We start from the raw sequence: 12,618 nt of genomic DNA on the forward strand, positions 1-12,618 counted from the left end.
GGTCAATCAGTTTTGCAGTGTCATACGCAAACATTAGTAAGGTAAGCATCCTGCACAACATGCCAGGAGGAAGGGAATGACTGGACATGCAATGGCAGAGGGAAGGAGTGAGAACAGCTTCCGGCATCAGCTTCAGAGGGTGGAGAAGGTTAATGTCATAGCCCAGATCATTCTTGTTTTCTGATTTAGCCTTTAAGCCAATCATACATGGAGGATAATTTTTAAAAGATATGTTTCAATAGGGAAAAGGTGTAAACCAAATTAAATCAAATGTATCAAATAAAAAAAAAGAAAAAACAGAAAAAACAATTTCCAAGGGTATGGAAACTCAGTTGCCTGGAGTGATTTCTGTTTTAGGCTTCTGTTCATCTAACATTTGAAATGTGTTTATTTGGCAAGTTCAGGAGGAACAAGAAATTCTAGTTCATTTAGAATTAAGAATGTTATTAAAAAATTTAACATTTGGCTATAAAGGTTGCCAAATAGAGTTTGGGTAATTTATACTACAATTCATTAAAAGGGTAACTTCTGTCATTCCAATTTTCCTTAGGGTTGTAACTTAGTCATAATTTTTATAGATAGAAGCTGACATGGAAAAACAGGATTCTAGAGTTGGAAAGATCATGGGCCAGTAGTTCTCCAAGGAGGGAGAGGTAGTTTGAAAATTTATCAGGCAAATTTAAATCTTTTTTTGTTTGGGGATATTATTATATAATTTTGGTTCAATGTTTTGAGACATGGTCTCACTGTGTCACCCAGGCTGGTGCACAGTGGCATGATTATGGCCCACTGTAGCCTTGACTTCCCGAATTCAACTGATCTTCCCACTTCAGCCTCCTGAGTAGCTGGGACCACAGGCACACACTACCATGCCCAGCTGATTTTTATATTTTTTGTAAAGACGGGATTTTGCCATGTTGCCCCGGCTGGTCTTGAACGCCTGGGCACAAGTGATTCTCCTGCCTCGGCCTCCCAGTGTGCTTGGATTACAGGTATGAGCACTGCAGCCAGCAATGCTTTTGTTTTTAAATGAAAAAGCTAATGGCTCAGAGGGAATTAGCTCTCTAGGGTGATACTTAGAAAGGAGCAGAAATGGACTAATCCTGCCTTACTATACTTAGTTCAGTGCTTGTTTGATCACTGAAATTGGAAGAGACACCTGCCAGGTATTTGACAGATGTGTGTTGTCCCTGTGCCTTGCTTTGGGCAATCACAATGGAATCAGTGGCTGTTTGGAAGGTTAATCCCCTTCAAAGGGCTCATGACCTGGAGAGGCACAAGCTCAACCAGGCACAGACAGGTTAGTAAGCAGGGTGGAGGCAGCTCTGGTGTTTCTTAGTTGCAATGGTCATAGTGGCGAAAATAGGGGCAATCTAAATGCAAAACAGAGTTGAAATCCTCTATCTTATTTGGAAAGATCAGCTGAACTACATTTATAGTTGAGTTGTAGAGTTGTACACCCCCATTGTGTAAGTGTAATCACACTTCCATTTCCCAGTCTAGGTGCTCAGTAAACACTTGCTGAATGACTCAAGGCCTCCAGTGCCTCCATTCTCCCTTAATAAGCCACATCTTATAAGCAAATGACATAGAAACTGGTTATTCTACCAAAAGTAACTCAGAAGTTCTGAGAGGAATAAATAAATAAAATACTTTGGCAAAATTGCAAAAGTCAGAGAGTAGAAAATAAGGAATCAGTTTTCCGTATCTTCAGTGGCTGGTATTTTTTTGGTTTCTGGTCTATATTGTCTTTTGCTCTCCAGACATAAGTGAAGGGCATTTTTCAGAGGAGTTATAGCTCTTTTATCTAAAATTTTACTGAATCCTAGGGCAGTACATCCTGGTGAATAGATAATAGATCAGTAAATCTCTGTCTTTAAAAGTTAACAGATTTTAATCCGTTAACTTTTCAGTCCTGTTGACAAAATGTTCCTCAGTCATAGATCCTGGTTTTAAAGCTTCTCTGCCGAAACCAAAGGGCACGTGCAGCTAAACCCAGGACCACAGTAATGACCAAGACAACAAGTGGCAAAGCCTCAAGGTCTCAAAGTAAAGATGGCTTTGTATTTCTTTTAAGTGACAAAACTTCTATATCCTAGGAAGTGTTTTCTACTTTACAGTCTATGCATTTATGGCAATAGCACTGCCACTGCTCCACGCATTTCTGGAACTTGTGTTTTGTGACTGCCCAAAGATCTTATAGTACATTGTCTATTCTCCTGAGTAGCAAAATTCCTCTCTGAGGGTGGATTTAATTTGTAAGAAACAGCCAAAATTATTTTAGGCCACGAGAAGAGCTGTTCAACTCAGTATAATACCATTTTGGATCAAAAATATAGAATGCTGAATGCCTGTAAAGACATCTCAAAATAATACTAAAGTCAATTCCATAGCAAATTCTCAAAAATACTGTAAGCAACAATATCACTGAAACAGTAATATCACCTCTATTTACTGATTACTCATGCTATTCTAAGCTCAATACCAAGCTGACAGGTTATAGGATCTGATCCTCCTAACAGCCACCCTCCCCCATATGAGTAGCACAAGAAGTCACCAAAAATGCACAATTGTAAATGGCAGAGACTAGATTTCAACATAGATCTAACTTCAAAGTCCATGCTGCTTCCAATTCCCTATTTGGATAAAGCCTCTCAAAGACCTCAATTTCAAGTTGATAGCTTATAATTGGACAAATAAATCCCAGTGTACTGCTGTCATCACCTGATAATTAGCAAATATGATGCTATTTGCTTTTCTCTCTCTCGCCTCAAAGTATTAAACAACTATTCAAACCTTCCTGTAATTATAAAAGTTCTTTCCCATTAGAACCAACAATCTCCACCAACCACTAAGATCCCAGTAGGAGAGACTTCTCCAAAGCGTCAACAGAACTTTGTCATCCACATTTTGAGGGGTAAAATTGGGAACTGAAAACAGCAAGGACTTTGCAGTTAGTCAGATGTGTTTGGAATCTAGTCTCTGTCATTTACAATTATGTATTTTTGGTAACATTACTTTAGAGCCACATTTGCTTAGTAAATAACTAATCCAGTCATGTCAATAAAAAGCAATGCTTTCTCTAGCACTGTATAACAAAAGGGAAAAATCCACCTCTTCTTTGTTCAAGAGTCCCAGATTCAGTGACTTCATAAGCCACACCTGCAGTGGAAACCTTCTGTGACATAGCCCACATGCTATGTTAACCATCTGTGCCCGAGTGTTGGAAGACGGCAGCACTAAACAGGGTACATGGCTTTTGAAATAAACTAAACTTAGAACAGATTTATAAATATTCACACTCCATTTCTGAAGGTAAAAAAAAAAAACCCAAAACACCAAACTGATATTAGAACTTAAAATATACCAATTACAGAACAAATCTAGTCAATTTGGTAATCCAACATAGTGTTAATAATTACTTGAAAGGCCTTTAAAAATGTCATCTCAGAAGGAACAGAATTAAACACGTACTGTCTGATGATGACCCATTGAGGTCTTGCGAGATAAATATTTAATAAGAAGGAATACTCTTTTCTCCCATGTAAATATTTTAGTCTCTCTAAATTAATGGTCTCCATGTGCTTTAAGCCACTACTTTCAGGTTATTTTAAATGAAGAAAGCACTTAGCACAGCGAAATCGCAATTCATATAGCAAGATGAATCACCATACCCTGGAGCCTTTAAAAAAAATAGAAAAAAAGAGAGAAAGAAAAGAAATGGGGGTGGGGGGAAGCATCAAATTTAAAAAAAAGTTTCAAGGCAATGTGAAGAAAATCAAGGCAAGGAGAAGAGAGGCCATATTCTTTAAAAAGGGTATAACATTTCAATCCCTTTACCTGATGCTGTTACCAGGAGGCTGTCTGAGGCACCTGGTCTACAGGATGAGGCACTAACGGGGTTTATGGAAGAGCAAAAGGCAATGGTGGTAGGAATGACAAGGGAACTGTCTGAACATGCAGGTTGGTTCAGTCCGGGGGTTGCAGCAGGCCAGGCACCCACCTGAGACGTGGCCAGGGCTGAAACGGCACAGCCTGCAGGTGCCACAGTTAAATCTATGGATGGTTTTGGTGGCAGCTGAGGGGAGGATGACTTAGGAAGGTTCTCCTCATTGATCACCCTGTTCCCTTGTGGCAAACTGGAAGGAGGCGAAGCCACAGTTTTGTTATCAACTTTGGCCCCTGTGTTCGAGGCCCTGCTGCTGTCTATAATAACCTTGAGTTGGGGGTGTGGTGGAGAAGGAGTTTGGGAGAGCCCTGGCTTTTTTGGAGGGATAGGAGGAGGATTTCCTCTGTCAACTCGTGCTACACCATGAGTCTTTAAACTGGTCCGACCAACTGGAGGGTGGGTGCCAACATCCCCTGTTGGGGGCACTCCAGGCCTTGAGGGAGCACCTGCTTGAGGGCTTGTAAATCTTGACAGTGCTTGGGTCACAGTATTCCGAGCTAGTTGTTTGGCCACTAGGTTGTCACGACTTGTAGGCGAGACATCTCTTGACGGAGGACTTTGGGTAGTATTTCCATTTTGGTCTGGGTCATTAGCATTGCCCTGAAATCTAAATCTAGCTGCTTGGATTCGTGGGTTTAGACCTGGATGCAAAGAGGTGTTGGCACATGGTGAATGTAAACTGTGCATAGGTGGAGCTTGCGAGTTCTGAGGAGCTATGCCTGGTGTTTGAGCGGTGGGAGGGGCAGCGTTACTGGGAAGTGGGGGTGTGCTACTGGTTGGATCTGGTGTTGAGCCAGTGCTTGGTCCATTTTCCTCAATTTTGTTTGCACTTGGAGGTGGGAAAGCGGGTACAGAAGCGCCAATCAAGTCACCATGGGAAGCCTGCCTGTCAATACCTGGTCTGGCCATAGTGGCACTGGTGCACTCGCTCCCTTTTGCATTTGCAGAAACTAGGGGACTCCCTGTGGAAGGTTTTACAGGCATGGTTAAAGGCAACTTTTTCATGTAGTCAGCACTTTCTGTCACTAGGTCTGTCTGGCATGCGACAGACCTTGTCACAGTTCCTTCTGTTCCCACAGATATGGAAACCAAACGCCTATCTTTTGTCTTCCGTGGAAGAGAGAGGCTTGGTTTGCTGTCACTTCCCCTTTTCAGTTGCTCAATCATTTTCTTCATCTTGTCTATCTCCTCTTTGAGGTCAGTGGTGTGTGCTTCTTCCCGGTTCAACTTGGCACGAAGCTGTTCCCGCTCGGTGTCAAACTCAGAGAGTTGTTTTTCCATCTGAGCTTCCATTTCTGTGCTTCTTCGTTTCTCAGTGGAGAGTTCCTCTTCTAATTCATTCGTCTTTTTCTTTTCCTCTTCCAGTTTGGCCATTACATCTTCGAGCTTCTGGGCCTCCTCTATGACTTTGCCTGAGAGCTGCTTGCACTCTTTGACGAGCATCAGGACCACCTGCTTGTTCTTGCCGCGCTCTTCCTCAAGGCGGGCAGCCAGCTTCTTGTGCTCTTGCTCAAGGGCTTGTAGCTGAAGCTTCTCCATTTCCAGCTGAAAGAAATTCACAGGAAAACCCTGATTAATATACATAATTTTCTTTTCACCAAGGAAATGCTGTTTGTGAGACTTTTATTAATTTTCTAACAATTACATAATTCGGGTTAGCAAAAACGCTGCATTTTCAAAAAGTGTTGTGATAAGAAATATTTTAAAGACCCACTAAAATGAGAAAATAGACGTAAATGGCTTTATAAAGACATCTAAATTACAACAATAGAGAATTTTTAAAGTCTATTGAAGTTAACTACAGAAAAGGAGAACAATAACCAGATGCTTTAAATCACAGCACAGGGGTCAGAAAGGTCTATTTTTGCAAAAACACAGCTCTGTGATGGAATTGGTGACATTTTTTAAAAAGGTTTAATGCTTTAAAATTATTAATCTCTGAGGTAAAGTATCATGAAAAGTACTGAAAACCGAGGACGTCAGTTAAATTCTAAGCCCCCATGTTTGCTAATTGTATTACCTATCTCAGCAATGTAACTTCTTTGAGCTTCCTATGATGAGTTGTTGTGGAAATCATATAAAATTATATATGAAAGAAAGTTCTCTGAAAACTCTGAAGAGCTAAAGAACGATCTTATTAGAACTACATTTGGTGTCAGTGAACCTGGAGCCTGACCTTGTCTCCTACTTTGATCCTGCTTACTCCCTTAGCTTCACTGGATGCCCGGAGTTTCCTAAACACGGTCCTGCCTCGGGGTCTTTGTCCTTGCTGTTCTCTCTGCATGGGATTCCAACCACACATCTTCCCGTAGTGCTCCCGCAGTAAGCCACGTGTGCATGGCACAAGAGTGACCTGTGGGAGGGTGAGTAGGAGCAAAACTCCAGCCCTCTCTCCCTTCCTTGGATTTCCCTACTCACCCAGCTGCCTGCCCAGGCATGAAGACAGGGGTGTTTTTTCCTTCACAGAAAGGCACTGTCTGTTCACCAAGCCACAGGCCCTTAGGATTGGTGCTTTCCAGAGTGAAATCTTTTTTCTAACTGATCAGCCTAGATAGGGAGCTTTCAAAGCCTTTCTTTCTCCAGATGGGGCTTTCTAATATACACAAAAGCTCCCAATAGCACAAGAGGTTGGCTTGTTCATTTCTTCCAGACTTCTGCTCAGCTGTCACCTTTACAATGAGGCCTTCCCTCACCACCCTGTGGGAAATAACAGTTGATAAACTCCCACCCTTGTGTTTATCAACCTTTGTTCACTACCTGCCTGCACCCCCCCACCCCAAATGTGACTTTACTGAGGGCAGGGACTGTGTCCTTAAGACCTAGAACAGTAGCTGGCACACAGTGGTGCTTAATAAATTGTATATTGAATGAATGAGCTGAAATTAACATAGTTCCACTGATAACAATCAACTTCCGTTACTGATGGGCTTTCTGGCTACGTGGGCAGCCTCACAGCGGCACTAGTCTAACATGTTCCTGCAAATTTCTCACTTCGTCCAGGGGAGCATCTGTCATGAGGGGCTCATGAAGGACAAAGGACACACCCCAAGCTGGGATACAGAAGCCAGGTTGGCCCACACACTTCACTTCCCCAACTAGTGAAATGTTCCACTGGCGGTCCATAACGGGCCTTATGGTTCCTAAAGGTTAAAGTAGATCTACCTGATTATAAAGATGTGGATAGGATTTGTTTTCTCCTCTAGATGTTAAACACAAATATCCTCTCAAGAGAGTCACTACTTATTTGAGTCAAATTTTTGTCATCAATAACAGAGGAAGATACTCTCATGATCTGTAAGTCCTGAGGATATTCCTGTTTCTTACCCTGTTACAAAAATCCACGACTCCTTTCCCCTCACGGTCAGTCATGGGACCAAAAGGAGAAAATGGCTTGCTATACAATTAATGGTCAGAGATAGTGTTTCTTTTCACTGGGATGCTTCCTGCTTTGACAAACAATTGCTAAATAGCATTGGGATATGTCTCATAAATAGATGATAAGGAATATAAATTATTCCTCAAGCATAATTACACATATACTTTATTCTACTGGATAAAATTTTGGGAGTAATTCATAAGTTGATTAGGTAAGATTGGGGAACAATAGTGTTGTCATATACTGTTTTTATATGTATATCTTATTCACGTGGGTGCCTTGCACAAATTTGACATATTATTAACTAAAACACATTGAACTCTTCTGAGATGCACCAAATAACAGACTGGTATTAGAAGGCATATGCAAAGTTAGAACTATTAAGAAAATTTAAATCGTATTTTATACTAACCCCAACAAAAAAAAATTCTTATAGCAATGTAAGAAAAACATAAACTAGGCCAATTTTCCGCTTATTATTAAAATACAAATTTCATCATTTGCCTCTGAAGGTACAGAATTTTAAGAGCTACCTTCATCTTACAAAACAATAACTAGAGGCCATATTAGTGTTTTTCCTAATGTCATCCAGCTAATGAGTGTCAGTCATGGCAATCACTCCGGGTTCTACCTGTCTCAGGTTTTTCTCATCGTATCTCACATCTTGTCCACAGTAATTCTGCACTATGGATCATCATCTTTCAGAATCAAATTGAGAAGGAGTTCCAAGTGGAGAGCAACTCAGCTAACCTCAGATATTTATACAGAAAACTATACTATTATAAAAGCATCTGTAATTCTTTTCTATCCTTGTCCTCCATCACTTGTGCTTTGTAAATCCTATCTCAAACTAATACACGTCTTAAAAAAAAGTTTACCACAGAGAGCAGAGCACAGAGGAAACCTCACAATTGATATACCTATAAACACATGGCTCCAAACTCAACCTCTGACTCCCAACCATCACTCACTCTACTTAACTTTATTCAGCTTCCTCTGCCATTTACTACAAGGGATATTTCAAACCTCTGCCTTTCCCCAAATCTTCACCCAGTGACCACTCAACTGACTTAGTCTCTCTTTACAGACTCCTTTATCAAAAACATTCAAACTCACTCACTCCCCCTCTTCATCCTATCTCCTCCTTTAAGCTTTTTCATAGCAACACCAATCCATATTTCCTTCCCTTCAATCTAAGGGTGAAAGGTTTCCATCTGCTCAGTGTTGGACTTTCCTTCAGCAATTAACTTCATTCTCTCCCGTCTCCTCTGGGACTCGCTCCATCCGTTATTATGTTGCTCTTTTTAAAATATTAAACACCCTTTTCTCTACAGGAGCCTTCCAATCACATTATATAAACACAGTATATAAACATTTTTATATTAAAAAATCTCTGACCATTTCAGCTCAGAGACAAACTATGTGTACTTAAGAGAATAAGAGATGTAGTACTAAATAACATACTCCCATACTTTAAAAATAATTTTTATATTAAAAAATCTTTGACCATTTCAGCTCAGAGACAAACTATGTGTACTTAAGAGAATAAGAGATGTAGTACTAAATAACATACTCCCATACTTTAAAAATAATTTTTATATTAAAAAATCTTTGACCATTTCAGCTCAAAGACAAATTAAGTGTACTTAAGAGAATAAGAGATGTAGTACTAAATTCTGATCCCGAACTTACTAACTGTGTGACCTTGGTAAGTTCTCTAAAAATTGGTTCTGTATGATCCTAATTATGTTATTTTATGGTTTTAAATAAGACAACACATGTAAATCACATAACATAGTGCCTGGCACTAAAAAATACTAAGTTTTCAATTCATAACACAATAGCTACTTGTATTATTTTAAAATGTGTGTGTGACTTTGCACTATATTTCTTCCTCTGAAAACACACTAGAGGCATACAAAAATCTAGAGAATACACCACATTAAATATGTAGATGAATGTTTTTATAAGTTAGATAGGGGTTATAATTTAGCAATTATGAAATATATCAGAGAAAGTTCTGCTACCAGTAATGGAGAAGCAATGGTTATTAGACTAATTCTCCTGCAGATAATAATTATAACCCCTTGAAAAACATATAAAACATAGCGATTTAAAGGCTCTTGAGAGCAATAAAAGAGGTAGAAATGAGAGAAGAGTAAACCCTCCTGTGAGAAAGGAGCCAATAGCATTGGATAAGATTTGCCTTCGTGTAGCTGCTCAGCTGGAGGCAATTCCCTATTCTGGTAGCACTGGCAGCTGAAGCTCAAGTACAATGCACTGGTGATATGGGCTTGAGGAGTCAGAGGATGAAACTGAGGTTGCCACGGTTTACCAGCATCCTTGTTTGATCCTTGAATTACACATTCATGGGGCAGACCCCACAGAATGACAGAAGGTGGCTGCTGAATGTCTGACAGAGCTGAGCAAAGACCTCAGATGTTGCCAACTGCAAGGAGACAGAATATGAATCTAACCAGGTTAACTGCTTACTAGAACAAAGTACAGCTCTTCAGCAGGTAACAGAACCCAGAGTCTGCAACATATCATCCTCAGTGTTCAGTATACAATAAGAAATTACTAGACAATGAAATTAAGAAAAAGTGAATCCTAGTCTAGAGAAAAGTAGTCAATAAAAACTGGCCCAAGATGATCCACGCTGGAATTAGCGACAAGGATTTTAAAGCAGCCATTTTCAAAGAAAATATGGTCATAATAAATGAGGGGAAGGGGAATCCTGGCATACAAATGAAAACTATAAAAAAAGAACCAAATGTACAAACAGAACTGATAAGTGTAATATCTAAACTGACAAAAAGTTCACTGAATGGGCTTAATAGCAGATTTGAGAGAGCAGAAGAAAAATAATTAATTTGAAAATAAAGCAAAAGAAAGTATTCAATTTGAAGAGCATAGAAAAAGAGATTGAAAAAAATTGAACAGCATCTTATTTATATCTAGGGCAATATAAACTGGTTTAAATTCCATGAACTGGAGTTCCAAAAAGAGAAAAAAGATAGAATGCAGAAGAAAAATATCTTGGAAGAAAAAATGCTAGATGACGAGTTGGTGGGTGCAGCGCACCAGCATGGCACATGTATACATATGTAACTTACCTGCACATTGGGCACATGTACCATAAAACCTAAAGTATAATAATAATAATAATAATAATAATAATAATAATAATAATAATAATAAAAGAAAAAAAAAGAAAAATTTACAAATTTGATTAAAAAGGCAAACTTACAAATCCAGAAAGCTCAGCAATTTCAAAGCAGAAAAATATAAAGTTATACCTACGCACATCATAGTAAAACTGCTGAAAACGAAGACAAATAATCTTGAAATTAGCCAAAAAATTAAAGACATATTACATACAGAGAATCTGCAACATAAATGAAGGCAATGGTGATAATTTTCTCTAAAATATACAAAGCAGAACCTGACAGAAATACAGGAAAAACAGACAAATCTACAATAATAACAATATCTCACTTAAAAAACCTAGATTAAAAAGCTCAGCAAGAATATAAATAGTATATCTGAAAACACTACAAAAATCACCTGGCCATTGATATTCATAGGGTAGAATATACCAAAACTACAAAAGATATTCTTTTCAAACGCACTTGCTGAGCTATTGAGAACTACCAAACCAACAGACTTCAAAAGGCTAAAATCTTATAGAATGTGTTCTCTGACTAGAGCAGAATTAAACTGGAAATAAATCATAAGATATTAAGAAAACCTCAAAATTCAAAAATAAAACAATATATTGCTAAATAGTAAAGAGGGTTAAGAGGAAATCACAAAGTAATTTAGAATATATTTGGGGCTGAATGAATATAAGAACACAGCATACCAAAATTTGTGGGACTCAGTGAAAGCAGAGCATCTAAAAGCAGCTAAGGCCGATATGGCTTTAAATGTTTACCTTAGAAGAGCTGCCTCAAATCAATCATCCTAGTTTCACCTTAAGAAGCTAGGAAAAGATGGGCAAAGTAAATCCAAAATAGAAGGAATCAAATACCAAAGAAACTGATGAAACAGAAGAAATAAATGATAGAGAAATTAACAAAGCCAAAAATTGTGTCTCATCTAAAAGATTAATAATATTGCTAAATATGTAGAAAAACAGATTTAGAAATAGAGAAAAAAGCAAATTACAAATAACAGGAATGAAAGAGGGGATATCACTACAGAATAAAGAAATATTAAAAGGATAACTTTGTGCCAATAAGTTCAACAAATTAAAAAATCCTCTGAAACCTACACTTTCAGAAATTACACAAAATGACACAGAAAATTGGAATGGCTTTACATTTTTTTAAGAGAAACTAAATTCACAATTAAAAACATCTTCCCAAAGAAAACTCCTAGCTTATAAGGCTGTACTGATGTTCTAGAAAACATTGAAGAAAAAAAAATGATGCCAAACTTATACATACCCTTTCATAAAATAGAAAAGACTTCCACTTCACTTTATGAACAAAAAAATTACCTTTATACAAAACAAAATTTTTTAAAAATTTACAGAAAAAACATCTCCCTTGGACACAGACACAAAACTCTTTAGCAAAATATAGGCAAATGAAATCCACCAATATATAAAAAAAGTAATAAAAAGGTGACCATGTGAGATTTACCTTAGGGTTCTAAGTTGGCTTAATATTTGAAAATCAATCTGTGTAACTCAATATATTAAAATATAAAAAAGAAACACCAGGATTATGTCAACAAATGCAAATAAACTATTTTTTTAAATCAAAACCATTCATGATAAAAAAAAACCTTCCAACAAAGAATAGAATGAAACCTCAAATGAGATAAAGAGCATCTATGAAAAGCACAACTAACATTGTACTTAATGATGAAACATGAAATATCTTTTCCCTAAGAAAAAGACAATAAAGTCTACTTTCACTACTTCTATTCAACATTGCACTGGAGGTTCTAGTCACTACAATAATTCCAGGGCAGTGGTGTGGAAGAAGAAAAAGGCAGGCAGGCAAATAATTTGGAAAGAAATAAGTAAACTGTTCTCTATAGATCATATATTTTATATTTTTAACCTAGAAAATCATGAATATACAAAATAATGGCTAGAACTATTTAAGTAATATAGCAAGATTACAGAATACAGTGTGAACATACAAAGTCAATTGAATACCTGCACATTAACAACAAACATTTGAAATTCTTAAACAAATAATGCTATTTACAATAGCATCAAAAAATAAAATATGAGTAACAGCAACAAATGACTTCTAAGACCACTACACTGATAGAA

The 12,618-nt window shown here is 37.9% G+C and overlaps 1 protein-coding gene across 4 annotated transcripts in view; it reads right to left on the reverse strand.

Annotated features, from left to right (window-relative positions):
- The window catches only part of CTTNBP2 (cortactin binding protein 2), a 175,017-nt gene that overhangs the window by 83,354 nt on the left and 79,045 nt on the right, over positions 1-12,618 (reverse strand). For 2 of the 4 annotated variants that reach the window (XM_054496022.2, XM_063667792.1), the window contains exon 4: positions 3,841-5,494. In XM_054496022.2, coding sequence (XP_054351997.1) covers positions 3,841-5,494 — 1,654 coding nt within the window. Of the gene's footprint in view, positions 1-3,840; positions 5,495-12,618 lie in introns of those variants that run through there. The other 2 variants (XM_054496024.2, XM_054496025.2) reach the window with 2 other exon arrangements.

Source organism: Pongo pygmaeus, chromosome 6 (genome assembly GCF_028885625.2).
Source record: "Pongo pygmaeus isolate AG05252 chromosome 6, NHGRI_mPonPyg2-v2.0_pri, whole genome shotgun sequence".
Classification (NCBI taxonomy): Eukaryota; Metazoa; Chordata; class Mammalia; order Primates; family Hominidae; genus Pongo; species Pongo pygmaeus.